We start from the raw sequence: 26,526 nt of genomic DNA on the forward strand, positions 1-26,526 counted from the left end.
TGCCTAAGTTCGACAAGGCAGTGAAATAAAATCCTTCCATTGCTTTTCCAGCTTTGAGCTGACAGAGGCGCAAACCTCAATGTTCCGAGAGCAGGGCTGCCCCTAAAACAAGTGATGGTTTTTCAGAAAGGTTCAGCAGAGATTGAGTTTCCACCAGGCAGTGAGAAGAAGTGGGATAGGGGAGGAGAGTGAAGGAGGAGGCAGAACAGCTGCAGCAGCTGGAGTTGCCAGGATCAGCTTGCCTAGCAACCCCCATTCTTAGGTAAGGGCATCTAATTCAGTAGCAACAGCACATCCGAAGCAGCCCTGACTTGGTGAGCTGGGTGCATGCTAGGAAGCATGGGAGCTGTTAAAACACCAACCTTAGGGCTCCGAAGCCTTCTGAGTTTATTGGTAGGTAAAATATATAGATCCTCTTACCAGAACCTGTTCCTGTGGTCTGTTCATATGGAAAGAATTGTATATGGCTTATTTCAGTAAGACAGCTATTTTTATCATTTGTTGAATATTACTTTAGTAATGTAGAAAACAAGAGTAATATTGAAAAAATGAGTTGTATAGTTCCATCTTATTTCGTGAATGCTGTGATTGCATAACCGAGTAAATTATTACCCTCCAATAATATATGGAAAAGTCATAGCTGAGTATATGAATAGAAACTGTTCTCTTTTACTAAAGGTGGAATATGACCAGGGTGTATTAACATAACATTTTATTCTGTTCATGTATACCCTGGAGTGTGTAGTTTAATATATGTTTAATATATCTATTGTAATGTATAATATGTATTTTGTTACTATTGCAGTTCAATCTGTATCTATTTTGATGCTATATTCTACCTGTAATAGGCTTATGCAATATGAATATTATCTATAATTATATATTTTAACATTTATATAATTAACAGTTCTATTATTTTATTAAAGGTATAACAAAAATGGCTTTTTATGTATAAAATATTAATAGAAACTAAGTACTTTGGAGCAGAGGGGTTGCCATTTTAACAAATTTTAAACAAAAAAAGTCTAAATCCTAGAACCACATAGTTTTTTAGAGAAAACCTTTTGCAAGAGAAGGATTCATCACGTCCCCTCATTGCTTCAAGGCTAATTTCTGGATAGATCAAAATAATATTGCATTCGTATACCCCTAAAAAGTTGTCATTTTTTACTCCAGAAGTTGAAGAGAGTAAAATATGCCAGGCTATGTGTCTGCATTTGTTTGATTTCTTTGGAAGAAATGTAAACTTAGAAGGTAGAACTTATCCTTCCCCTATTTCCATACTGACTTTTTTGGGTCTATTCAAATGCTTTTTTTTCTGGCAGGTGATATCCGTGGAGGGGTGGCATGATTTAGATAACAAAGACTATGACTGTTGGCCCCTGGAAAAACCAGATGAGTATAACATGCTGGACTGTGGAGGTAAGTGAGTCCTGGAGCTGCTCAAGAAAGATCGTCTTGTGCCTAGGGAATGGTTGAAAACCCAAAAGTGAAATACTTGGAATCATACTTGACTCATGAGGAATGTTATGCATGGTGAAAAGTATCTGAATCGGTGTCAGCCTGTCTTGCTAGGGAAATAAGTGAATGAAAACAACCAAATACACTTCAGAGCTATTATTTGTCCAGTATTCATTTGTTCCAGAAGAAAAAGTAACAGCAACAGCTGAATCCCTTCCCCCATAAAGAAACTGAAAACATTTGATTTCTCATTAGAAAATAAAATGCAACTTAATCCAAACAAAGCAGGCAGGCAACTCTGCATTGCAGCAAACTCTATTGAGTCATTGCTGGCATTTTGCAGTGTCAGTTCAAAAGTGGACTGTGTTTAAACCCTCCAGCCAGGAAGCAGAATCACCAATTCTATACATCATGCTTTTCCACCTTGCTCAAAACTGTGTTCTGTGAGTACTTAAAAAACTTCTGATACATTTAACCACTTTTTTAGTCAGTTTCAAAAATTAATTCACATGATGAGATAATAAAAAATGGAGTAATTTTTTTCTTTTCTGTTGAAATGGATTGTTTGAGATTGAAAAATAATTAAAGAGCAACTGAGATATGAGAAATTGAATTTAAATATAAGAAGACTCTTTTAGACTGTAAGGTGATCAAACAGTAGAACAGGTTGCCCAGAAAAGTTACGGTTTCTCCATTCACAGAGATTTTCATAACCCAAGATCTAGAGCAATCTGCTTTAGGTGATCCTGCCTTGAGCAACACAGGGTTAGGCCAGATGATTTCCAGATATGTCTTTCAATTTCAACTATTCTATGAGTTTGTGACTCTGTAACTGATAAATAACTGATGTAAAGGAACACTTTTGTTTATGTTGTAAAAGGTAAGACCAGAGACAATGTGTTTCAATAGGGTTTTTTTAAAAAACTAGAACCCCTGAGAAAGTAACACTGGTAAAACACTCCAGGCGATAAACTGTTGGGTCACACTCTCAATTCAGTATTGCAGTTAAACATTTTCCAAAGAATTTTGTTGAAAAAGTGAAATTCAAGACCTATCTACATGATTGTCAGCTAGGACTTTTATACCTGTATTAATTTACTATTGCTGACACTGAAACAACTATTTATCAAAACAGCTGTTCTTACGAATAATCAAAGTGTGAATTGAGTATAAGGGAAACTAATATGAGCAGGTTGCTTAATTAGACTGTACCCTTTAACACCAACTTTAGAATGAACTCCAAGCTCTATTCTGCCTTTCTCTGTGGTTCTTCCTTGTCATATTCTGAGCACTACTAAAAGCAAAGCTTTGTATATTTGCCAATATACTGTGGCCTCATTGCTGGGGATTTAACACAAGATCTTCAAAGCATCTAGATGTGAGAGTATCTGTCATTGAAAGAAGTGTTTTGTTTATCTTTGTGAGAACTTTCAAGGAAAGTAGAAAGTAATTTAACTGAAATTTATGCTGACCTTCTCTGAAGCACAGCTCTCATGCCTTTAGTGCAAATGATTTTTCATATTTTTTTATGTTGTAGTTTCTCTCATAATATTAGCATTTATGATGTGTGTTTACTTTTCAAGGAAGATGTGAAATCAAGAGGTTATTTTACAATTTGCTTCTTTACATCTGAAAGGGAATTATGTTTAAGGGAAAAAATTGCAGCTTCAGTAACAGTGAAAGTGAAGAATACCTTGTAAAAGCAACTCCAGAGTAATAAAAGTTTATAATTGAAAAACAACAACAACAACAAAAAAAAAAAAGGTAGGATCTCTTGAAGGTCAGGTTTACCCATCATCTGCAGAAGGGATTTAGAACTTCCTGACAAACTGAGAGCTACAAACTTGCATGATGTGAGTAATCTGATGTGGTGCAAATTAACACCTTCATCCAACAATATGGAAAGAGATAGGTGGATGGAGAGGGAAGATTTTGATAGCATTGTTTAACATATGGATTAAAAACTTCTCCACCTCTTATCTAAATTCATTCTCCAGCTCAGAGCAGGTAATACAGTGTCTCAGAGTCAAGACAGATGGCTGGGATAAATTTTCCCAGTAAGAGTGTGGAAATGGAAGATGACAGATGTCTGAGTAGCATTCCTTCCAGTCATCAGTTCTAGATGTGATACAATGTTATAAAATGAGAATGCTTTCTTAAATATATCATTATTAGTATATGTAATTCATGTCTCATGAGGTTAAGGATTTTGACTGAATTTCATGTGTGCTAGTTAGCTGTTCTTCTTCTATAATAAGGTGTGCCTCATTATGTCGCCAAGAATGAAGAGCAGTGTTGGCTTGCCTGACGAAAGAAGAAAGCAAATATATCAGGACAAGTAGCACTGAACTATACTGGGAGCAAAGCTACTTTAGATAATACAACCATATTTTTTGTCATATTTCTGCAGTTGTTTGATCTTTTCTAAGTGAATGTCAGAAGTGTTCAATTAATGTGTATTTGTGTTTAGCTATACAGCTACTAAAATGCATAATTGTTTTGGGCTCATAAAAAGCAATGGGACATTAGACACTGCAGAAAAAGTTTAACATTTGTATGCATCTGTAAAGTAGAAAAGTATAGCAAATATGTTTGCCCATGATTATGTTTTTTCTAGGCCTGGAGATGGCATGGGTTCAAAGGCCTCCAGAAAAGACTGTGAGTGGGGAATTCTTCAACGTGACCTATGCAGTCTTTGCATCAGACAGCTTTTTTCAGTATGCAGTGCAAAATGGAATCCTTTCTCACAGGTATTACCTCCTATAAGAATGCTTTCATGGTCATGAGTATATGAGGATTCTGTGCATACGTTTTTAGTAGCAAATTGGAATATACCTCTGGGACTCCTTGCTAATTCCTTGCATCTCTTGAGGTCTCTTATAGTTATTTGCCAATGGCTTTACTCTCAGAGCAGCCATCAAGGCATGCTTACCTTGGATAGGGTACATCAACCTGTATCTGCATTACTGTCTCAGTGCAATTCTGAACATCATTTGCTGCCTTCTCTCCACAAAGAGTTTACAACTGAAGTTTAAGCACAAGTCCCAAACTAACTATGTATTATTTTAATCAGAAGTGTGTTTGAGGTGCACAGCATGTATATGAAAGAGGCTGGCCCAATCCTGAATCCACTGAATTTTGTGATGAACTTATTTTGATTTCTGTAGGACTGAAATCAATCCAAAAGCTTATATAGATCAACTCAGACACTGTGTTGGTAACTATGCAACAGAGGTTAAATACAGAATATTTATGTGTTCAGCTCCCAGTCACTGAAAGGGTAATACACCCTGATTTTACACTTTTGCCTGTACATAGCATTTCTCCACCCATATACAGCAATGTCTGGGACAAAGGCTGCAACTGCATTTCCCCATTTTCTGTGCTGTACTTGGTTAGTGTAAGAGATGTTTATGGAAAATGTCACATTTTTCTTTGCCAGTCTGTGTTCACATCACAAAGTTCAGATGTAGAAGCTGTTATCCAGAGATATTTTTTTTCATGTAGAAAGATGACCTGTAATCCATTTGCAATGGCAAAAAAAATTGATACTGTATTTTGATCGTCTGTGTACTCTGGTTACAGAGTTTTGCAAAACTTGTTTATCACATTTTCTGAAATTTATGGCTAGTAGTAGTTCCTGTAACTTAACCGTAAAGCAGGTTTTTTTCACTGTTTGGAAATTAATCTGGTTTTTTAGTCTTTCCAGGGAGACCCACTCCCTTAAATCAGTTAGGAATTCAGAAAATTCTGCTCTTTTTGTGCTTATACATTTCTTGCATATATATATATCAGAGGGCAAATATTTGAAAAGAGAGAAAACTGTGCTGCATTTTTCAAGGGGATCAATTTTGCACCTCATTTTAACTAGGTTGTCTGGTTGACTCTTACTTAGCTTACAGTGGCTCACTCAAATATGGCTGAGGCTAATAAGTTAACATATGGGTGTCAGCATAACTGGATAGAGCCATGATGAAGGTATTGATTAAAAAACACATAATACAGGGTGGATTTCTGAAAGCAGCTGTGAGGACAAATACATGATAGAAGTAGGCACCAACTTGCCTAAGTATTTTCTTAACTGCCAAAATGGGCTCAAAGGCCAATGGATTTTATCCATTTGGATGTCTCAGGGATTTAAAGATTTTCTTACCTCAGGTTTCAAATATAAACCCTACAACTAAGCCTGGCTATATCGGCCAAGTAAGCCATGTTTGCAGAAAATTATTTTATTTTGAAGCCAAATTTATTGGGGTAATAATCAACTGAAAGAATAATTGAGGAAACAATGGGAAGAATTGTTGCATCACACATTTCCAGATAACTACATTTTTCTTTCAGGGATAAAGTTACAAAAGGCTTACCTTGTTTTGCAGAGCAGCCTATTCCTAAAGTCCACTTTTTGCTCTAAATTTTGGGTTTGGCAAATTGTATCTGATGTTATTGTCCAATATCATTATTTTCCGTGGTGGTCTGGGTTTTGGAGCAAAGACTGGAACTGAATAATATGTATGAATCACAAGCACAGATGAAGTTATATGATTGACAGCACTGAGAATGAAAATAACCAGGGACTCATATTTCTGATAGTGGTAAGAGAGTAATGCTATCTTCTGTGCCAGCTGTGGCAAAGCCAAGTGACCCCATCTGGTCATGAAGTCATTTGAGGAGACAAGTGGAGGTTGCTACCTGCTTGCTCATCTATGTGCCAGAAGTCTCTACTGCTTGGCAGTATGCAGTGGTCCAGTTGGACAGCAATCTTCATGGCTCCAGGAACGCTTCAACCAGAAGCAAAACAAAAGAGAAAGAAATGGTGTAACAGTGTTTATGTCATTGCATATATTTTTGCTGCTATTATTCCTGTGCAGGATAAAGAACAGGCTGTAATATGCTTGTTGCAGTTCTGAGGAATGAGGAATAATGTAAAAGTTTCTCTCTCTCTCTGCTGCTTGGCAAGTAATGCTACTGCTGCAAAAGAGTTCTGTGAGGAGCATGAATGTCCTGCCAGCTGGAAAGATGCAAATGGGGAGAACTGCTGTGTCTACCACGCCAATATCCACTCCTGTCCTTTGACCTTCATGGTTAGTATAATGTGCTCTGTTCTTGCTACTGGATGAGACATCATTGTAATAACCAATTTCAAGTTCATGAAGTCTTTCTGTGATTACAGTTAGATCAAATCAGTAGTTCACTAAAACCACTGTGGGAATATCTGTCAGGATTAGAATATTTTGATCTGCATTATGAGGTTGCGAAGCAAACAGATATTTGAGCAAGGCGCTATTCAGAATCTCTCATTATGTATAGTGGGGCCAGTTTTATCTGCTTAAGATTACTTGACCCAGGTCTTTGTGTAGTCAGTAGAGAAAGAGAGATCATTTAATTTTAAAGCAAGCAGGGCAAATTGTCAGTTGGATTTGTTACTGTCTCTAAAGCTTGCAGAGGGACCCTGAACCGAAGGATTTGCTTGAGTTACTGAAATTTCATGCGGTGTGTATGGCTGACTTGTGAAGCCTGTATACACATGTCCTGAGATGGATAGTTTTTCTGTGTTAGATCAGAGAAAAAAAAAAAAAAAAGAGAAAAAAAAAAAAACAAAGAAGGAATCCAAATACAAGATAGCAAAATTTGTTCATACAGTGTAAGTAGGATCCATTCTTAACTTCTTCGCTGAATGAAAAATTAAAGTTCTGACTCTGACAACCCTAACCCAGTATAATCACCTTCAATGCAGTTGCCCAGTCTTTCTAGTTGATCTCCCTTTTGGCAGTCTGATACATTTTCTGTGGTCAAAAATGGTGCACTAGAAGACCTAGTCTACGTGTCTTGCAGCTATTTCATGTACCGTCCTGTGTGAAAGCTTAATGCTTCCACAAGAGCTCCATCTTACTTCTTGGCAGTCCCTTCTTAGGGAGATGTTTTACTCATGACTCCCTGGGAGCCTTAGCTGATACCAGGAATTTGGTTTAAAAGAAGAATCCCTGCTGGAACCATCACATCAAAACCTTTGTGTAGAACTGTAGTAAAGAACTTCAATGCCCCATCACTGTGCTGACCTTTCAATTATTCCTTAATTTTATAATTAGCTCTGCTTGTGATTAAGGTGTGGAAAAGGTGAAAACATGTAGCCAATATCCATCATCTTGGTTCCTTGTAATACTGTAAATATTTCAGTTCCTGCTTAGAAGAAGGCTAAGCAGGTTGGCTATCATGCAGCAAGAAGACTTGAAGTCATGAAGACTTATTCATTGCATAAAATGAACAATGCACTTCAAAGCAATATTTTTCCATTATTCAAGAGGAGGTTTTTTGGTTTTTTTTTTTACACTTTTGTAACTTTTTACACGTTGTATCTTGGTTAATATGAATACCATTTCTTTTGATTTGATCTGTGTCTTACATTGCATTGAAAGAAGTGCCTGAAGAAACAAAAAGAAAAATTAAAAAAAAAAAAAAAGGTGCAAGACCTTTAGACAGCCAAAATAATGCTCTCTGGTTGCAATTACTAGAGGTTTACACCTTAAATGCTTTACTGAGAAATGGTTTGCAATCAGGCACAAAAGAGTTGCCTTCCTTCCTCATTAAAGAAAAAAAAATTAAAGCTGCTGTATAAAAGGCGAAACCACAATAAAACCCCCTTAGAAAAATATTAAAAATGAGTTATGATTCTGGTTCTACTACATCAAATCCTGAAAAAGTGTATTAGCTTCCTAGAATTACTGTGGATAAATTTGGGTCCATATTTTGCTTCATCTATTAAAAAAAAAATTACAATATTTGTGAGATTTTAACTCAGTATAGGAACAGTTGCTTTTATCTTTTATCACATAACACTGTTGCTTGCATTTTGGCATCTTAATAGATTTGGCTGTAAAATATCGCTTTAGTTGCTGTTAGAGAACACAAGTAATTTTAAGAAAAGAGGAGGAGCTAGGATTTTCATTGTGTTGCAGTTCACTGACATGACCAGTATGTTTGATAAAGGGTCGAGGAGGAATATGTGGTCCGTGGATCCCAGATGATGGCCAGATATTTACTCACACTTTGTCTACAGCTGGCAAAATGAGCCAAAGAAACTGGACGGCTAAGGTAAGGTACATTTATTGCATACAAGATTTTACATGTTTTGCTCTTTTCAGAGCTTGCTAGTAGTTTAGTGCTGTTCATGTACTTGTTCCCAGCCTCACTGTTTGTCAGTGTTATATCTGTACATGATGTATGTGGCTGAATAGTATCAATTGCCAAATGACAGAAGTAATAGCTTTATAGACTACTACTCTTCAGGTAGTTAGTAGAAGTAATGGGGATGGGAGGGAAAAGAACAGCCTAGTCTGTCCATTTAAGGTCTACACTAACAATATGTTGCATTACTAACTGGACTGTGTTGCAGGTTAATATGGTCATTAAGGGGCTTCTACCCAATAGAAGCAACAAGGAAGCGAATAATGGCAGTGCGCATAGACTGATAGACCTGCTTGGTTAAAAGAATACATACCAGCAGGGGAATCAGACATGCCTTTCCCACAGGAGTTGTCTCTCGTGCTTCTGTTTGTCTCGTTAGTCAAGGATACCTGTCTTTCCTGATTCTGAAAAAAAAGAAAATGCACATATTATCATAGAATCACAGAATGGTTTGGATTGGAAGGGACCTCAAAGATTATCTAGTTGGGCAGGAGCACCTTGCACTAGATAAGATTGCTCAAAGCCCTGTCCAACCTGGACTTGGACACTTCCAGGGATGGGGCAGCCACAACTTCTTTCACAAGTCACCACAAATGGATAGTTGTTATAATAGCCTACTGTATGCAAGTGAAGTTTTGATGCTTGATGCTTTTTCACTTATTTGGCAGGTTGTTTTAGTTCACGTGGGTGTGACTTCTCTTATTGCACACATCAGAGTTGGGAGGATGCAAGTTGCTCTGGAAGCGAAAACCACAGTCCTTCCTGCAGTAGGTATGATATAAAATGAAGATGTGAGGGAGTTGCTTACTGACTGCAAATATCAATGCTTTTATCACTCATGTGTGGTTACCAGGAGCAAAACAGACTCCTAGCCCATACCCCGCCGTTGAAGCTACACATAAGTCTTCCTAAAATTTTTCTTCACATAGCAATGAACATCTGAAAAAGTGAGCTTCTAACCTGTGTATGAATCCAGAACAGTAGGAAACCAATCTTGTCAAACAACTCAAGTCAAATACTACGACCAACAGCTTCAGGTACTACAAGGCTCATCTACAGTTGATGGGGATGTGAAAATATTCTTCCAGCTAGTATGTTGTGAGGATCCGGACAGTTTTCATCTGAAGGGTAGCAGACTAGCCTTAAGCATATTGCAAAGATAGAAACCCATCTTGGTTCCCTTGTTCACAATATTCAGTTGCTCCCAAAGGCATGTCTTTATTTCACTTTAGTTTAGCTGTATGCAGGGAAGCAGAAGTAGCCATAACAACTCTCTTAATAATGTAAAAGTTAAAAAGTGGACTCTATTTAATAAATTAAACACACAACCTCAAGAAAAATACTGGCTAAAATAGGAATGTCATCACAGTCCTCTTCCTGGCCACCCTTCTGTAAGGTTGAGAATATATTTCCTGACATTATGGAAAAAAAAGGAACCAAAGTGACTGCAATGTGGATGGAAGCATTTAGCTATAAAATTTACTATTCATTTCAAGACAGTTGAAGCTGAGTTTTCCAGGAAACTTGTAATCTATCAGAAAAGAAATTTTAAAAATGCAGCTCTAACCTTGAAGGCAGAAAGTGATTTCTGTACCTATTCTGGTATTCAACTGGAATTAAATGGATAGAGGCAGAATTATCAGTGAGCAGTGGATTTTGCTTTGTTGAGGCTTTAAAAAAAAAAAAAAAAATTACCTAGTGACAGAATAATACCTTTGGCTTCTCTCATAAGGCTGAAGTACAGCATGATATTAGTTTAGTCATAAAGGTGAAATTGAAACGCCATTCAGAGAGAAGGAGAAGGAGTTTTGTTATTTAGGGCTTTTGTTTTAAATCTCATCTGATACTGCTGGTAATTTTCATAAGGCCTTGGAGAAAAATAAATCCTTGAAGTATGGGTTGTAAGGTTTCATTCTGCAGTACTCTTGTCATCATCTGCTGCTGCTGAGGAAGGGTCACTGGCTTCAAGGGATCTCAAGGGCTGAAGTAAGTACAAAGAAAACAAAAGACAATGCCTGGCTTGAGGAACTTAAAGTCTCAGAAAAAACAGATGGGCAATGAGAAACAGAGTAGTAATAAAGTGATTTACATACAAAACATGTCATTATTAATCTGTTCATAGTGATCCTGTATCACTTTAAAAATTCACATTACTCTTTCAGCTGCTAGGGTGCTATCTCTGGGTTCTTCAAAACTTAATCTTCCCAGTAGTCTGAGGTTTCCCAGCTCAAGAACCATGTATTTTAGTTTAAATACAATATCATGGATGGATAAAACTGCCTTGAATATTCAGATATGTGTTTTCTTTTCTAATCAGTCTGTGGAAATGACTTTTGTGAAGAAAAAGAAGGATGCTCTACCTGCCCAGTAGACTGTGGGGAATGCCCGCTGTCTGCTGATGCTAGGATAGCAATTGCCTTACCAACATGTTTAATCTTGACAGGCTTCATTTTCACAGTCATGGTAAGTATTCTTTCTCTTCTCTCCTATTTCCTGTTTCTTCTATTCTTTGGTTAGAGTGACATTCCCTCTTTGTAAAGGGATAGATTTTCTTCTGCATTCAGAAGCTGTAGGCTATGGAAGAAAGCAGAAGGAAAAGAAACAATGGTTTTGTCCTCTTTATGAGAGGAGGCTCATTCCATGGGCTAGGCATTTTCATCCTGTGAGAGAGAAGACTGAAGAATGTAGCAGTGGAATGGATATATAATGGAAAAAGAAGTTTTTCACCACATGAGAACTAAGAAGTGTTAGTAAAGTAAGAGTACTTTTCACTCAGAATAAAACTCTGTTATGAAATCAGCTGCTTCAAACCCTTATGGAAGTCAGGAGTATAAATGAATTCAAATACAAATTAGATAAATTCATGAAGGGATTAACTCCACCAGTGGCCATTAAACTCAGAGTCCAAATGCAATTTATAATGGAAAACATTTGACTTGGGTTATTCTCAAAAGAAATAAAGATAGGAATGAAATAATAATTTGGAGTAGGTGGGTGGTCTTAGTGTAACTGAACCAATTTGATTAATTTTACATGATAGTTGTCAATTATAACAGACTCATGAAGAGAGTAAAAAAGGGGATAATGACAGGGGAGTGTATGAACATGGAAGAAGTAGTTTTGGATTTCTTTGACTGAAAATGTCTGTATAATGTGGATACAGCATAGTATTGTGGCATATTACTTCACAGGGCTTCTGGGAAAGAGGATCTACATTCCTTAAGTGTCTTCATCTTTTTAAAAAGTACATTTCTGAATTTCATAACAAGGATTCTATGATTTAGCAGATGGGTATGGCAGTTGTAGAAGCATTATATTGACTTTGTAAATAACAGATAATTTATTTGGGGTTTGGCTTAAGAGTCCTGTAAATTGATAGGCTCTTATTTCCTCAGGGATTCTTTCTCTTTCCATCTTTATTGCAGTTGCAGTAAGTACCTGAATTAGGCAAGTATGCTGAGAGGGAATGAGCAGGAGAAAGTTCCAGCATTAGAAGCTGGCTGGATGGCTAAACCCAAACAGTAGTGATAGATGGTATCACATCTAATTGGTGAGAGTGACTAGTCACTAGAAGTGTCCTTCAGGGCACAGTGTTAGGGTCAGTAAGATAGGATCATAGAATTATAGAATAGTTAGGGTTGGAAAGGACCTTAAGATCATCTAGTTCCAACACCCCTGCCATGGACAGGAACACCTCCCACTAAACCATGTCACCCAAGTATCTGTCCAACCTGGCTTTGAACACCGCCAGGGATGGAGCATTCACAACTTCCCTGGACAACCCATTCCAGTGCCTCAACACCCTTACAGTAAAGAACTTCCTTCTTATATCCAATCTAAACTTCCCCTGTTTAAGTTTTAACCCATTATCCTTTGTCCTACCACTATAGTCCCTAGCAAAGAGTCCCTCCCCAGCATCCTTGTAAGGCCCCTTCAGATACTGAAAGGCTGCTATGATCTCCACACAGCCTTCTCTTCTCCAGGCTGAACAGATCCAACTTTCTCAGCCTGTCTTCATATGGGAGGTGCTGCAGTCCCCTGATCATCCTCGTGGCCCTCCTCTGGACTTGTGCCAACAGTTCCATGTCCTTTTTATGTTGAGGACACCAGAACTGCACACAATACTCCAAGTGAGCTTTCACAAGAGCATAGTAGAGGGGCAGGATCACCTCCTTCGACCTGCTGGTCACGCTCCTTTTGATGCAGCCCAGGATACGGTTGGCTTTCTGGGCTGGAAGCGCACACTGCTGGCTCATGTTCATTTTCTCATCAACCAACACCCCCAAGCCCTTCTCCACAGGGCTGCTCTGAATCTCTTCTCTGCCCAACCTGTAGCTGTGCCTGGGATTGCTCCAACCCAGGTATAGGACCTTGCACTTGGCACAGTTAAATTTCATGAGGTTGGCATCAGCCCACCTCACAAGTGTTTCAAGGTCCCTCTGGATGGCATTCCTTCTCTACAGCATATCAACCAAACCACACAGCTTGGTGTCATTGGCAAACTTGCTGAGGGCGCACTCAATCCCACTGTCCATGTCACCAATATGTTGGAGAAGACCGGTCCCAACACGGATCCCTGAGGGACACCACTCGTTACTGATCTCCAGCTGGACATTGAGCCATTGACCACAACTCTCTGTGCGGCCATCCAGCCAGTTCTTTATCCACCAAGTGGTCCATCCATCAAATTGATGTCTCTCCAATTTAGGGACAAGGATGTCATGTGGGACAGTGTCAAACGCTTTGCATAAGTCCAGGTAGATGACATCAACTGCTCTACCCCTGTCCTTCATTTCTGTGGCTCCATCATAGAAGGCCACCAAATTGGTCAGGCAGGATTTCCCCTTGGTGAAGCCATGCTGGCTGTCACCAAGCACCTTGTTGTTTTTCATGTGCCTTAGCATGCCTTCTAGGAGAATCTGCTCCAAGATTTTGCCAGGCACAGAGGTGAGACTGACTGGTCTGTAGTTCCCTGGGTCATCCATTTTCCCCTTCTTGAAAATGGAAGTTGTATTTCCCTTTTTCCAGTCGACGGGAACTTCACCTGACTGCCATGATTTCTCAGATATGATGGCCAGCGGCTTCGCAACTTCATTTGCCAGCTCCTTCAGGACCCGCGGCGGGATTTCATCAGGCTCCATGGACTTGTGCACATTCAGGTTCTTAAGATGGTCTCGAACCATATCCTTTCCTACAGTGGGCCTAAGGTTTTCATTCTCACAGTCCCTGTGTCTGCCCTCCACAACTTGGGTGGTGTGGTCAGAGCATTTGCCAGTGAAGACTGAGGCAAAGAAGTCATTCAGAACCTCAGACTTCCCCAGATCCAAGGTAGCCAGTTCTCCTGGAAACTTACAGAGCAGGCCCACGTTATCCTTCACCTCTCTTTTATTTGTAATGTACCTACAGAATCCCTTCCTGTTATCTTTCACATCCCTAGCCAAGGGATTAATTCTAACTGGGCCTTAGCTTTCCTAATCACATCCCTAGCTTCCTGGACAACATCCCTGTATTCTTCCCAGGCTGCCTGTCCTTACTTCCACCTGTTATAAGCCTCTTCTTTCCTCTAAGTTTCCTCAGCAGCTCCTTATCCATCCAAGGAGGTCTCCTGGCCCTCCTGCTGCACTTTCCTCTATTTGGGATGCAACACTCCTGAGCTTGCAGCAGATGATCCTTGAATATTAACCAACAGTTTTGGGCCCCGCTTCCCTCTAGGGCTGTATCCCATGGAACCTTACTAAGCAGGTTCCTGAAGAGGCCAAAGTCTGCTCTCAGGAAGTCCAGGGCAGTGAGCTCACTGCACGCTCTTCTCACTGTCCTGAGGATCTTGAACTCAACCATCTTATGAGCGCTGCAACCAAGGCTGCCCTGGAGACTCACATTTCCAGCCAGCCCTTCCCTGTTGAGCATGAGGTCAAGCATGGCACCTCTCCTTGTCGGCTCCTCTATTACTTACAGAAGGAAGTTGTCTTCCACACAATCGAGGAACCTCCTGGATTGCTTGTGCCAGGCCGTAACGTAACTCTCACAGAGAGAAGACTCTGCAGAGGGATCTGGACAGGCTGAATTGATGGGCTGTGGTCAGTGGTATGAGGTTAAATAAGGCAAAGAGCCGCGTCCTGCACTTGGTCCACAATAACCCCATGCAACGCTACATGCTAGGGGAAGAGTGGCTGGAAAGCTGCTCGGTGGAAAAGGACCTGGGAGTGCTGACTGAGCACATGAGAACATAAGCCAACTTGTGCCCAGGCAGCCAAGAAGGCCAACGGCATCCTGGCCTATATCCGCGGTAGCGTAACTAGCAGCACCATGGAAGTGATCATCCCCCTGCACTCAGCAATGGTGAGGCTGCACCTTGACTCCTGTTTTCAGCTGTAGGCCCTTCACTACAGAAGAGACTTTGGGGTGCTGGTGCAGGTCCAGAAAAGGGCAACAAAGCTGGTGAAAGGCCTGGAGCACAAGTCTGATGAGGAACAGCTGAGGGACCTGGGGTTGTTTAGTCTGGCGGAGAAAAGGCTCAGGGAGGACCTTATCGCTCTCTACATCTACCTGAAAGGAAGTTGTAGTGATGTGGGGGTCAGTTTCTTCTCCCAAGTAACAAGTGATAGGACAAGAGAAAGTGGCCTTAAGCTGTGCCAGGGAAGGTTTAGACTGGATATTGAAATTTGGGAAAAGTTGCTTCACAGAGAGGGTGATCAGGCATTGGAACAGGCTTCCCAGAAGAATGGTAGAATCACTGTCTCTGGAAGTGTTCAAAAAACATGTAGATGAAGCCCTCAGTGATACGGTTTAGTGGAAGTCTTGACAGTCCTGGAGTAATGGTTGGACTTGGTGATCTTAAAGGTCTTTTACAATCTAGTTGATTCTACGATGCTCTGAGTCTGATGACCCACTGAGTAAGAAGATCTGAATCTCAATTAGGTATTTTTTCTGCTCTCTGCCCTCTCAGTGTTGCTCTGCAAGTTAGGGATAGAACTGTTGAAAACTGGTTTAAAATTTATAATCCACAGGGCAGTTGTGACAATGCGTTTATAGTCTTTCTCCTGTAAACCGTACAATCTAATAGAAATTGGACAAATGTGAAGTTCAGACACTTTTAATCGTCATTTTAGAAAGAGCAATAGTTTCTTGGCCTTGCGTAGGTTTATCTAATGGTCTTGTAGGAAAAATTACCTATTCTGCTATTTTTCTGGATTTTTTTCTTCTTCCATTTCTATATACTTACTCCTGCTAACTTCTGTAGTATCATCTTTGTTTTTTATGCTTTATTTAGATGATAAGTAAACAAGATCCTTTTATCTAGTTCAGTAATTAATGTAAAAAAAAAGGTAAATCTGAAAAACTGATGCTTTCTTTAATCGTACAAGTAGAGGAGAGGATTTCTTGTTATCAGTGTCTGTAGCAAGCCTAACTGTCACTTCTAGCTAATATTTGTTCAGTCATACCTTTGCAAGATAAAATGTAGATATAATTCTCAGAAACTTTTAAAATTCATGGGAAGACTTAATTTGATTCAGTGAGCTCTATATTTGTCATAAATTTCTACCAAAATATTGACACAATCTCCACACCATGTTCCTTGCAAATTATCTGGGCTTTTGTTACCTGTTTCAATGAACACCCTTATGTTAAATTCCACGCTATAGTAAGTTTTATAAGGATGGTAAAATGCTGCTGTGGTTTGACATTTTGTCATTGACTGCAGCAATAACAACTGAATAATTTAGTCTGCTGCTCCTCTTTTGAAAGCTTGTGTTTACACTTTGTTAGTTTCTCATGTCAGCTCTACAGAAGATCTACTATTATACCAATAACTTCTTTGCAAAGGGCCGACAGGTTTCCTGCCTAATACTCTTTGTGCTAGAGTATCTGACATAGTATGACCTCATTTGTGGATTGGGGACTAATTCTGTTGCAGGACATAAATTATACTGCTTCTTAACTTGGGGTTGGGAGGTTATGTGTTCTTGTCATGCACTTATATAACATAGGATATTTCCATGCCATGAGACGATGTAAATCTCTCATCTGATGTCCAGGATGAGATGTAAATTCATAAGATATATTGACAATACAGGAGAGTTTTTAACCAATGCAAAATATGACAAGTAATTAGATTCTAGAATGCAGACTGTACAGTTTTTGAGATATTTATTAGATACTCTTCTCTTCTAAGCCTGTTCTTGGTTCTCATATTACTCCTAAGATACATGTTGGATGCTTAAAAGTCAGATTTTGTTTGCATACTTATAAACTTTCCTATGTAATAAAAAATATTCACTAGTTTGATTCCTTCAAAGACACTAGGGCTACACCAGGAATTAACTTGATTTATTTTTGTAGTGGTTTCAATATCAGAAACAAAAGATGTTTTGGGATGAAAGCTGGATTATAGACTTCACTTGCATCAAACAAGGTTAGTAACTTGTCACTTGATACTATGATCAGTTTCCTAAATAATTTTGAGAAATTATCTCAATCTCAATTACATGTTTTAGGGGTCTTACAAAAGTGAACCAATTTGTGAAAAACATATCCAAAGTTTCATCCATGTAACTTCTGTGGACTGATCACTGATGTTTTTATTTATTGGAACTTTAGATGTCAAAGTAATTTGAAATAATTTCCTTCTTTTTATGGTGATTTGTTAATTAAAAAGGAGAGGCCTATCCCAAAAAAGATGACTTCTGTACTTGGAAAAAATAAATTACTGTTGCTTCAAAGGATGTATCATTCTGTATAATTGCTCTCACTAAGTTCCTCTGGATTTCCACAAATAATGAAATCTTAATTTCTCTTACTGTCTGCTGTGTATGACAGACTTGCTGCAAAAAGTAATTCATTGTGGCCAGAGGTTTTTTTTTTTATTTTACAGCTGGATGTAAAGTATGATTTAACTGGTTCTAACTAAACATGTTAAGAATAAATCAGATGTTATAATGTGTTTTAATATACTACACTTAAAAGAGGTATAGATTATTTACTTTGTTGTTCATTGTTCTGGCCTTTGTAAGGAAAACAATGCCTAGACCCTCAAAAAAGGGTAAACATAAAGTAGAAATCTGCTGATGTTGATGGATCTGTGCTGGTGTACACTTTCTCATTTTCTGTCTCTGTGAGGAATTGCTAGAAAGATGTCTGCTTTATCTGTCTTATATCCCTGTGTTGGTAGTAGATATGTCAAGGTGCACTTGTGTTAACATATTGTAGAGATACTTTCAGCCTTGGACTTGAACATTACTTTCTGTGTAGTTTTGATATGTTACCCTCATTTCTGTAAAGAACAGATGTTGGCTAGGTATCATGCCTAGGAGTGCTAATTAACAGTAGTGAGTAATGAGGAATGATAATACGATGAGATCTGGAAACAGACAGTATGTCTTCTCTGGACAGAGCTGTTCAGAGATATCCATAGTAGACTGATAAAGTTATCTAAATGGAATTGGCTAAGAAGGCCAATGGCATCCTGGGGTGTATTAGAAGGGGGGTGGTTAGTAGGTCGAGAGAGGTCCTCCTTCCCCTCTACTCTGCCCTGGTGAGACCGCATCTGGAGTATTGTGTCCAGTTCTGGGCCCCTCAGTTCAAGAAGGACAGGGAGCTGCTGGAGAGAGTCCAGCGCAGGGCAACAAAGATGATTAAGGGAGTGGAGCATCTCCCTTATGAGGAAAGACTGAGGGAGCTGGGTCTCTATAGTTTAGAGAAGAGGAGACTGAGGGGTGACCTTATCAGTGTCTATAAATATATAAAGGGGGAGTGTCACGAGGACGGAGCCAGGCTCTACTCAGTGGCAAACAATGATAGGACAAGGGGTAATGGGTACAAACTGGAACACAAGAGGTTCCACTTAAACTTGAGAAGAAACTTCTTCTCAGTGAGGGTGACGGAACACTGGAACAGGCTGCCCAGGGAGGTTGTGGAGTCTCCTTCCCTGGAGACATTCAAAACCCGCCTGGACGAATTCCTGTGTAACATTATCTAGGTGTTCCTGCTCCGGCAGGGGGATTGGACTAGATGATCTTTTGAGGTCCCTTCCAATCTCTAGCATACTGTGATACTGTGATACTGTGAAACACATGAGCAGTGCTGTTCCCAGGGTATGTACCCTGTACTACGAAAACCTAGCTTTATTATTTTCAAGGTAACTCCTTTTTTGGTTCATTGCACCACACACAGAAACATGTATATACATATATATACACGCACACATATTATCAAAGTTATCTCAGGGATCTCTAATATGTTTCTGGGTGGAATCCCATAGAATGACTCCAGATGTCAATGCAATTTGGAACTGCATATGGATAATACTATTGTGTGGGATCATGGCAATCCTGATGCAAGGCAAGATGCTGAGCTTCCTCAGCCACACTTTACTGTATACTGATACCAGGGAGAGTTAAGAGTTTTCAGCAATGCTGAGACTAATTGGCTAAATCTGGATTTCAAATGGAGATGGTGAAATGTTATGTAATTAATTAAATTTCATTTTAAATCCATTTTTTTACCTTAAGATGGTCAATGAAGATTAAAAACATATATTGAGATCACTGACTTTTTTCCATCTGACTGTATTGTGGCTCTTCTCTGGCTTCCCTCTGGTGTTAGAATCACTTCCCACATCCCTCTATGTTACAGTCTTTTAGAAGCTCCAAATAGACTTGCTAAAGTATGGCGCAGAGCTTGCTCTGCTTCCCTGGGTTCTGTCCTCAGCCTCAAAGTAGCAACAAAGGCTAGTCGTCCCAAGAGTAGAGAAACAAAATTTGCATCCAATCCTGAGGATTAATGGGAAAGTGCTGTGGCAATGAATCACCTCTGGAACTTTTTACTTTTGGCTTTCTGTCTCAATGTAAACAAGACCAGCCAAAATGCAAATATTTGCAGAATTCCTTATATTTGTCTGCCTCTGGAGTCTCTACCTTGCCAATAACATGCATCTTTGGGTGCTTTTTCTCATCCCATGTCCCATTTAGATCGCATAGTACAGAGAGCAATGGGAAGCATCATGAGTGCTCCCCCAGTACCCAGTGAATCCAATGCTAGCTGTATCACAGCTCTGAGCTCCTGCACAGCTGCTGCTAACGTGTCCAGGAAACAGTACTTCACCCAGACTGGGAGATAGTAAGTCAATATATTATTCGTTTAATGCGTTGCCTATTATACCATAGTTTCGCCTTTCTTTCTGGTTCTTGCCGCTTTTTACTGTTGACAGAGTAAAAGCTTGCATTTATCTTGTTAGATCAAATTCAGTAAGTTAATACCATGATCTGACTTCTATACCATACACTGGCTGTGGAATATCTTACATCTAGTCTTCTGTTTTTTCTAGTCTTCTGCCCTTTTTCTAAAATGTGGGCAGAGAGCAGCTAGGTTCTTTGCACTAAAAAGCGGCATCCTATACAGTAGTATATTAAAAATCTTGTCCTTAAACCAGCTAATATGGCTGAAAATACTGAGCATTTCACCTCTGGATCACACTATGTGCATTTTATAATACTATATGGCAAAGAGTATAGCCATATTCCGCTATCCAGAAAGCAATTTTCCACATAAAAATAATACAAGTAGGGGGTAAGGACAGAACATGTGCAAAGATAAAAGTAATGTCTACCATTTGTATACACAGGGCAGGATCTGTGCTTTGCAGGGTAGAGAAGCTTACTTAGAATCTTCAGCTTAGGGGAGCAGCTGCTTTTTCAGCATAAATCACTGTGCTGGAAAATTACAGCCACTTCATTGATAAGACACTGTGTCTAGCATAGATGCTTATAGATAGTGAGCATTTTTGCTGTTTCTTTCTGAATGATGACATTTTCATCATCATCATCTTCCTTGGATGAGTCAAAGTCAATCACATTCATCAAGGGTGAAAGGTGTAAGAATGGGACATCAGTCTTCTCAATGAAGCACCTACAACTGCTACACCAGAGCCCCTGTTCTATTTGTATGGTGGGTAACACTTAAATTCCTGCATGTTTCTCCACTGGATTCCTTTATTATTCCAAGGAAAGTTGCTCTGCTGTCTATCAAACTTAGCTGATTCATCACAGTGAATGCTTCATCTGATGAGAACAAAAGGATGTTAAATATCAATGATGGGTCTTCAAAACAGTACGCAGAAGCAACAGATAGAAGGAATTTCACTGCATGTGTTTCACTATCTCTGACATTTTCTTTTGCTGCTGCTCCATCAAACTGCCTCAACTGACTAACAGTCTTACATTCTAAATGTCATGCACAGATCAAGGATGCTTGAGTATAATATCTAATGTTTCCCCTACCCTACAAAGAAGACCCTGTCACCTGTCATATACTCAGATTTACACCCATATATGCACATGCTTAAATTCTGTGCCTCACGTCTAGAGCTATGAAGCTGCCCACTGCAGAAGAAATATCCAGTCCATTTTCATAGTCTGTTGGGTTATGAAGTTGGCCTAAAACTCTGTGAACAGCATTTCATTCTGTTTCAGTGATGGTAGAAGAGTGGCCATAAAAAAAATAATGAAGAAGGCATTCACGCTGTCCAAATCCATACGCAAAGAAGTAAAACAAGTGAGGTAAGAAGTGAAACCTGAGAATTGTACGTTGTTCCCTTTTACACCGGTTCTTTAAGGGTTCCAATCTGTCCAAATGTGACTGTTAATTCATGTTCCTTTTTTTTTCAAACTTTGTTTTAAAACCTGTTTTACTTTTGTCTCTACCTTGTGAGACAAGGCACTTGGTTTTCCAGTTACCCTACAAAAAGCAGGAGGTATAGCCATGAAAATTGCAGGTGTGCTTTGATTTCTGTTGATTTTCACAGGGAACTTGACCATCCTAATCTCTGCAAATTCATTGGAGGTTGTATAGAAGTGCCAAATGTTGCCATTGTGACAGAGTACTGCCCCAAAGGCAGCTTGAGTGATGTTCTACTCAATGAAGACGTTCCTTTGAACTGGGGTTTCAGGTACAAAAAACCTCCTGAAAAGCTACATGAAACAAACTGTGCTATGTGTAGTTTAGGACAAGGTGTTTATTTTAGATAAAGTCCTTGGGTAGACAGCTTGCACTGTAACATGGAGAGAATGAAAAGAAAGAAATTGAATTTAAATATGCATCTCAACTTGTCTTCTGGATTTTGGAGCAATCATATCTTTAGTGATGGACATGCTAAGCCAATGACTTTTCAACCGAGTCCAATTATACTGCAAAACTGCTTTTAAACCTTTTATCTCAAGTAGCTTCATTTTGTTCTGAAATATCTTTAGCATTCCCATTTTATTAAAAAACAAGACAGAAAATAAAATGTGAGAAAATAATGTAAGAAACTTAATAAAAAATTCTTTTTCTTGTAAATATTTGGACTCCCTCTCAAGGATACAGAGTTAGTGGGAATTTCTAGAAGAAACTATCCTAAAAGAGACTGTGGACTCAGACAAACTGAGTGGGAGTTAAGGGCTTTCAACAACCCACTGGAAGTGTTTTGGTAAAATGAACATGGGGGGACAAACTGAAAGCTACTGCAGTCACAGAGAAGTTTCCTGACAACTTCAGTAAGCTTTAGAGCCATTTAAGTGGACGTTGATTGGAAATACTAGCTCACTGATTTTTGTCTTTCAGGTTTTCTTTTGCTACTGATATTGCACAAGGAATGGCTTATCTTCACCATCACAAAATGTATCATGGACGGCTGAAGTCAAGTAACTGTGTTATAGATGACCGATGGGTTTGTAAAATAACAGGTAAAAAGAAGACACAAAATTTCAAAACTTTCCAGCTAACCCACTAATGCATATCCATTTTACACTCAGTCCTCCTCCCAAGCACTTCCATGTTGACATTTCATGTGGAAATGCTGACTATGCCAGACTTCACTATAACTCTCTCATCTTGAAGCAAGTTTCACGTTATGTTACCATGTCAAGTCATTTATCAGGTGTCACTGATGCACACAGCAGATCCCAGAAATGATTGAGTCCATCAACATCAGTCTGACCAGAAATTCTCTCTCATTCTCAGTTTTGATACAGGGAGAAAACTTGAGCCATGGACAGTGCTGTGAGCACATGTAGTAATGCTGACTGATTGATAAACACAAGATAGTTTCATGGAGAAAACCGGAATAAAGTCAGACCTTTTTAGTCTGTACAAAAAACTGAATTGTATTTTCCTAGCAAGAACTACAGGTCTGGTCTGCTCCTGGGTAGGGGAAGACAGCTTGTGAGGACAGAAAAACCCCTGGAGAGTCTAGTTTAGTTTGCAGATGCCAAAGGGAGTGAAAGCAGTGATCATCTCTTCTGCTTCTTTCCCAAAGTAGTTATCACACTGTCTAACCCACAGTCATATCAAAACCAGCAGCAACACATTTGTCTTTCAATGGTTCATCCTATGACTATGTCTCCTTCACAGGGTCATGCCTGCTTCTCCAACTCATTTAGTATCCTGCTGCTTTCAGAACTGCTTAGAGCCTTTTCTGGAGAAAAGCACAAAGAATTGAGATAGCTGGATTGTATCAACTGTACCACAGTAGCACAGCTCTTCTGAATTAAGTGGGATCTCTGAAATTGTTCAGAATTTAACTGGTGGCACTGCAGAGATTTCAAATATTCATGGTGTATTTGGATGCAATAATGTTAAAGATAGCTCACAAATAGCCAATGTGGGAGCTATTTGAAAACCTCCAATAACCTCCAACATAAAGAATGAAGTTCTAGGACCATATTAATTAAAGGTTATTCCAGACAAACCCAGACATCTGCATCGTGCCTTCCCATCCCCCTGCATCGTGCCTTCCCATCCACTCAGCAGAGTGCTGTTTACATCAGAAAGAAAACTGAAGTCAGTTGGCTTTTTCTCCTCTTCAATGCTGAGTCACATGCTGGGACTCTCTTCTATGTTATATTAAAAGTATACCTGCAAAGATGTTTCACATTTATGCTGCTTTTGTTTTGAAGCTGATGGTGTGCAAGTAAAGCCCACCATCTGATTTTCAATAGTTCTGGTCTGTCTAAACTATAATTACTGTAACAACCTGCCATCACAGATAAAGATCAGGGGATGAGTAGGAGAGAAACCTACATTTGCAAGCTAACTGTTACACTGAAATGAGCCTGTTTTCTGAATATAATTTTATAAAATCATAAAATAATTCTGATTGGAAGGAGCCATGTAGTTCAACTTGCCTGCTATCATGTAGTCTAACCCAAATATTTATTTTCCAGATCCTATATTTGCAATTGCATTAAGGGGATGAGACCACCAGACACACACTATTTTTAGACTAGGATGTGTATTTCAAATAAGGAAAATTAATTCCTTTAGATTAGTTCTGTTACTGCCTACTAATGCATGTGTTTCAGAGAAGTACCCATTGAATAGTTTGCTTCCTGTTTTCTTCCATGTTAGATTATGGTTTGCAATCATACAGAAAAGAAGATTCTCTGGAGGGGTCAAGCTCATACCAGCAGCATTTGACACAGATTTACACAGCTCCTGAAATCCACTCCCTTTCAGACTATGAACCCAATTCTATGACAGATGTCTACAGGTAGTTAATTTTTGCTCTTTATCACAATTAATAATCTAACCTCAATTGAGTATTCTTTAATCACAGTTAGGCTCAGCATAATTCTGTGGTCACCCTGGTAAATGTTTGGTTGTACATTTAAAAGCATCAGTCTTGGAATACATAACAGAGAAGAGATCACAGATCTTCTCTTTCAAGGGTGTTAACCAAATACCGAATTCATTGACATCATATAAATGCAGATTTGGCCTCATAATTTATAAGGAGTTACTCTGGACTGGTAGATTACAAAGGAATAAAAATCTGCTGTTATCTAGTAATCTGTTTTTGTTGCCATTTCTTATGAAAAAGCAGATTGTTTTCAATAATGGCAATACTTTAAAAGTTAATAGCGTCAATTTTCTAGAATGTCATAATGCACATACACAACCCATAATTGTGTAATTACTGTCAATACGTTATTTTGCTGCATAGACACCGTGACAATGTTTGGTTTGTAGTGAAAAAAAGAGGTAGGAAAAAGGAAATAGATACACTAGTGAATAGCTTCATTCCTTTCCTTTTGAAAACCTTTATATGAGATCACTTTGCAATGTCAGATTTAGCTATCAGATTTAGCCTTGACAGTGATGGATAGTTTCTATCCAAACACTTTTCAGATAACAGGATTACAATTGAATTTTCAGAAAATAATAATCTGATGACAAAATCATTGAACTAGGTTTAAAAAAATCCAAACCTATACTTATTAGTTCTCATGTGATTTTTCTGTGTAAGTATAAAAACCACTGTGTTCTTGTCATATTCTATTTCATGACAATTATACTTCCTCTGCTTATTTCCAGTACTTTGCTAAAAGCATTTGAAAGGGGGAAATGCAGAATGGTACTACAGGATATTTCTGGCCCTTTTTTCTTACTTCTTGTTGCTACATTCCCAGACCAGCAGAAGTTTCCTATTTCCTGGTGACTTTGGCAGCTAGCAGAATGTAAAGAACTGGAATTCAGTTAGAGATTGAAATGTTCATAGAGCGACACAGCTAAGCATAAGAAGGCATGATTATTAGCACAGTTTATCAACAGCATTTACCAAAGGGTAGCTATTATTGCTTTTTAGCAAAAAAATGAGTTTTACTCTGGCTTGCCCTAGGCCACAACAAATTCTTACTGTCTTAAGTAATTGTTACAGGGCTTTCATTGAAGAACTAGTAGCAGAAATAGAAAACATTGTTTAAGTCTTCCCCTTTTTTCAATTAGGATTCATTAAAAATTATATAAAGACATAATTTTATAAATAAGATTTACTGGATTAATACATGTTATTCCCTTGTAAAAAATGTATGCTTATGCAATGTGCTTGAACATTATTAATTGTAGTCCATTCTGTAATGTTATGTAAGCAATAATTTGAAGTTTCATGGTATTTATAAGTTTAAACATGACTTTAGAATTGTCTTCAGAATAGCTCAGGTAACAGCAGTTTGTCACTGTGTTGATATTTCTGACTGTTGTCATTTGTCCTGTGTCAGTCTTTACTTTTTCAACATTCACTGGTCTTAGGAAGTATTGTCCTCCAAGTAAGCAGTAATTTTAGGATTGCCTTATAAATTGCAGTTTATTGTTGCCGCACAGCCAGTAGACATTCTGTAAAATGTTTCCTCAGTGCTCATCTGGTTTACACATGGCCCCTGTTCAGGTTAGATATCATTACTTGACTCTGCAGTCAACCTGGCCTCCTGAAGCTATTTCTTGCCAAAGCACACCCCTTAAAGTAGTGCTAAGAGCTGGTTCACTCATATCATGGATGACTACAATGACCTTTTGACAGATTCAGTGAATGCTTGCTAAATCCATCTTGCTCTCAGTCCCATGTCTGCAAAATCCAGGTCTTCTTTTGTTACTGCAGTTAATCTTGTCTTGGTGAAAAAAAAGAAAAAAAAAGCCAGTAAGAAATGAAAACAGAAAAGACAGAAGAGCAACATACAGTCAGGGAAGAAAGGAAGAGATGTACCGTGTAGCATTAAAAGGGTTGTCTTCTTAACTGAACTATTTTTCAGAACCTGCATTCTAACACAATTGAGGTTTGATGATGTGAGCATGTGCTAAGCCTTCTTGATATATGTATGTGAGCTTATTGGGCCAGGGAGCAGTGTCCCAGTCTTGGGATCCTTAGTTTTTATCTGTGTCCATTAGTATTCCAGAAGGTATGGCCCAAATGAAAAATGAGTAGCAACTGCAGGAGTGTCACTTGCAATTTTGTGTGCTTTTACAGATGAATCACTTGTTTTTAAAGTTCCTCAGGGAATGTGTTGGTCAGATGGGAAAGCTAAAATGGAAATGAGAACAGGAGCATGAAAGCAGCTCCTCTTTGAGCTGAAGAGG

General features: G+C 38.8%; 1 protein-coding gene across 1 annotated transcript in view; it reads left to right on the plus strand.

Annotated features, from left to right (window-relative positions):
* The first annotated feature begins 292 nt into the window (after positions 1–292).
* The window catches only part of LOC133270183 (atrial natriuretic peptide receptor 2-like), a 38,084-nt gene continuing 11,850 nt past the window's right edge, over positions 293–26,526 (plus strand). The window contains exons 1-13 of the mRNA XM_061455178.1: positions 293–393; positions 1,326–1,422; positions 4,079–4,211; positions 6,419–6,542; positions 8,446–8,550; positions 9,312–9,414; positions 10,961–11,106; positions 16,984–17,056; positions 19,611–19,758; positions 21,111–21,197; positions 21,443–21,586; positions 22,240–22,361; positions 24,025–24,166. Of these exons, the coding sequence (XP_061311162.1) occupies positions 328–393; positions 1,326–1,422; positions 4,079–4,211; positions 6,419–6,542; positions 8,446–8,550; positions 9,312–9,414; positions 10,961–11,106; positions 16,984–17,056; positions 19,611–19,758; positions 21,111–21,197; positions 21,443–21,586; positions 22,240–22,361; positions 24,025–24,166 (1,490 nt within the window). The 5' untranslated portion in view covers positions 293–327. The remainder of the gene's footprint in view (positions 394–1,325; positions 1,423–4,078; positions 4,212–6,418; positions 6,543–8,445; positions 8,551–9,311; positions 9,415–10,960; positions 11,107–16,983; positions 17,057–19,610; positions 19,759–21,110; positions 21,198–21,442; positions 21,587–22,239; positions 22,362–24,024; positions 24,167–26,526) is intronic.

This window comes from Pezoporus flaviventris, unplaced genomic scaffold (genome assembly GCF_033815535.1).
Source record: "Pezoporus flaviventris isolate CSIRO_AGI_PZ_B2104156 unplaced genomic scaffold, CSIRO_AGI_Pfla_v1 ptg000018l, whole genome shotgun sequence".
Lineage (NCBI taxonomy): Eukaryota > Metazoa > Chordata > Aves > Psittaciformes > Psittacidae > Pezoporus > Pezoporus flaviventris.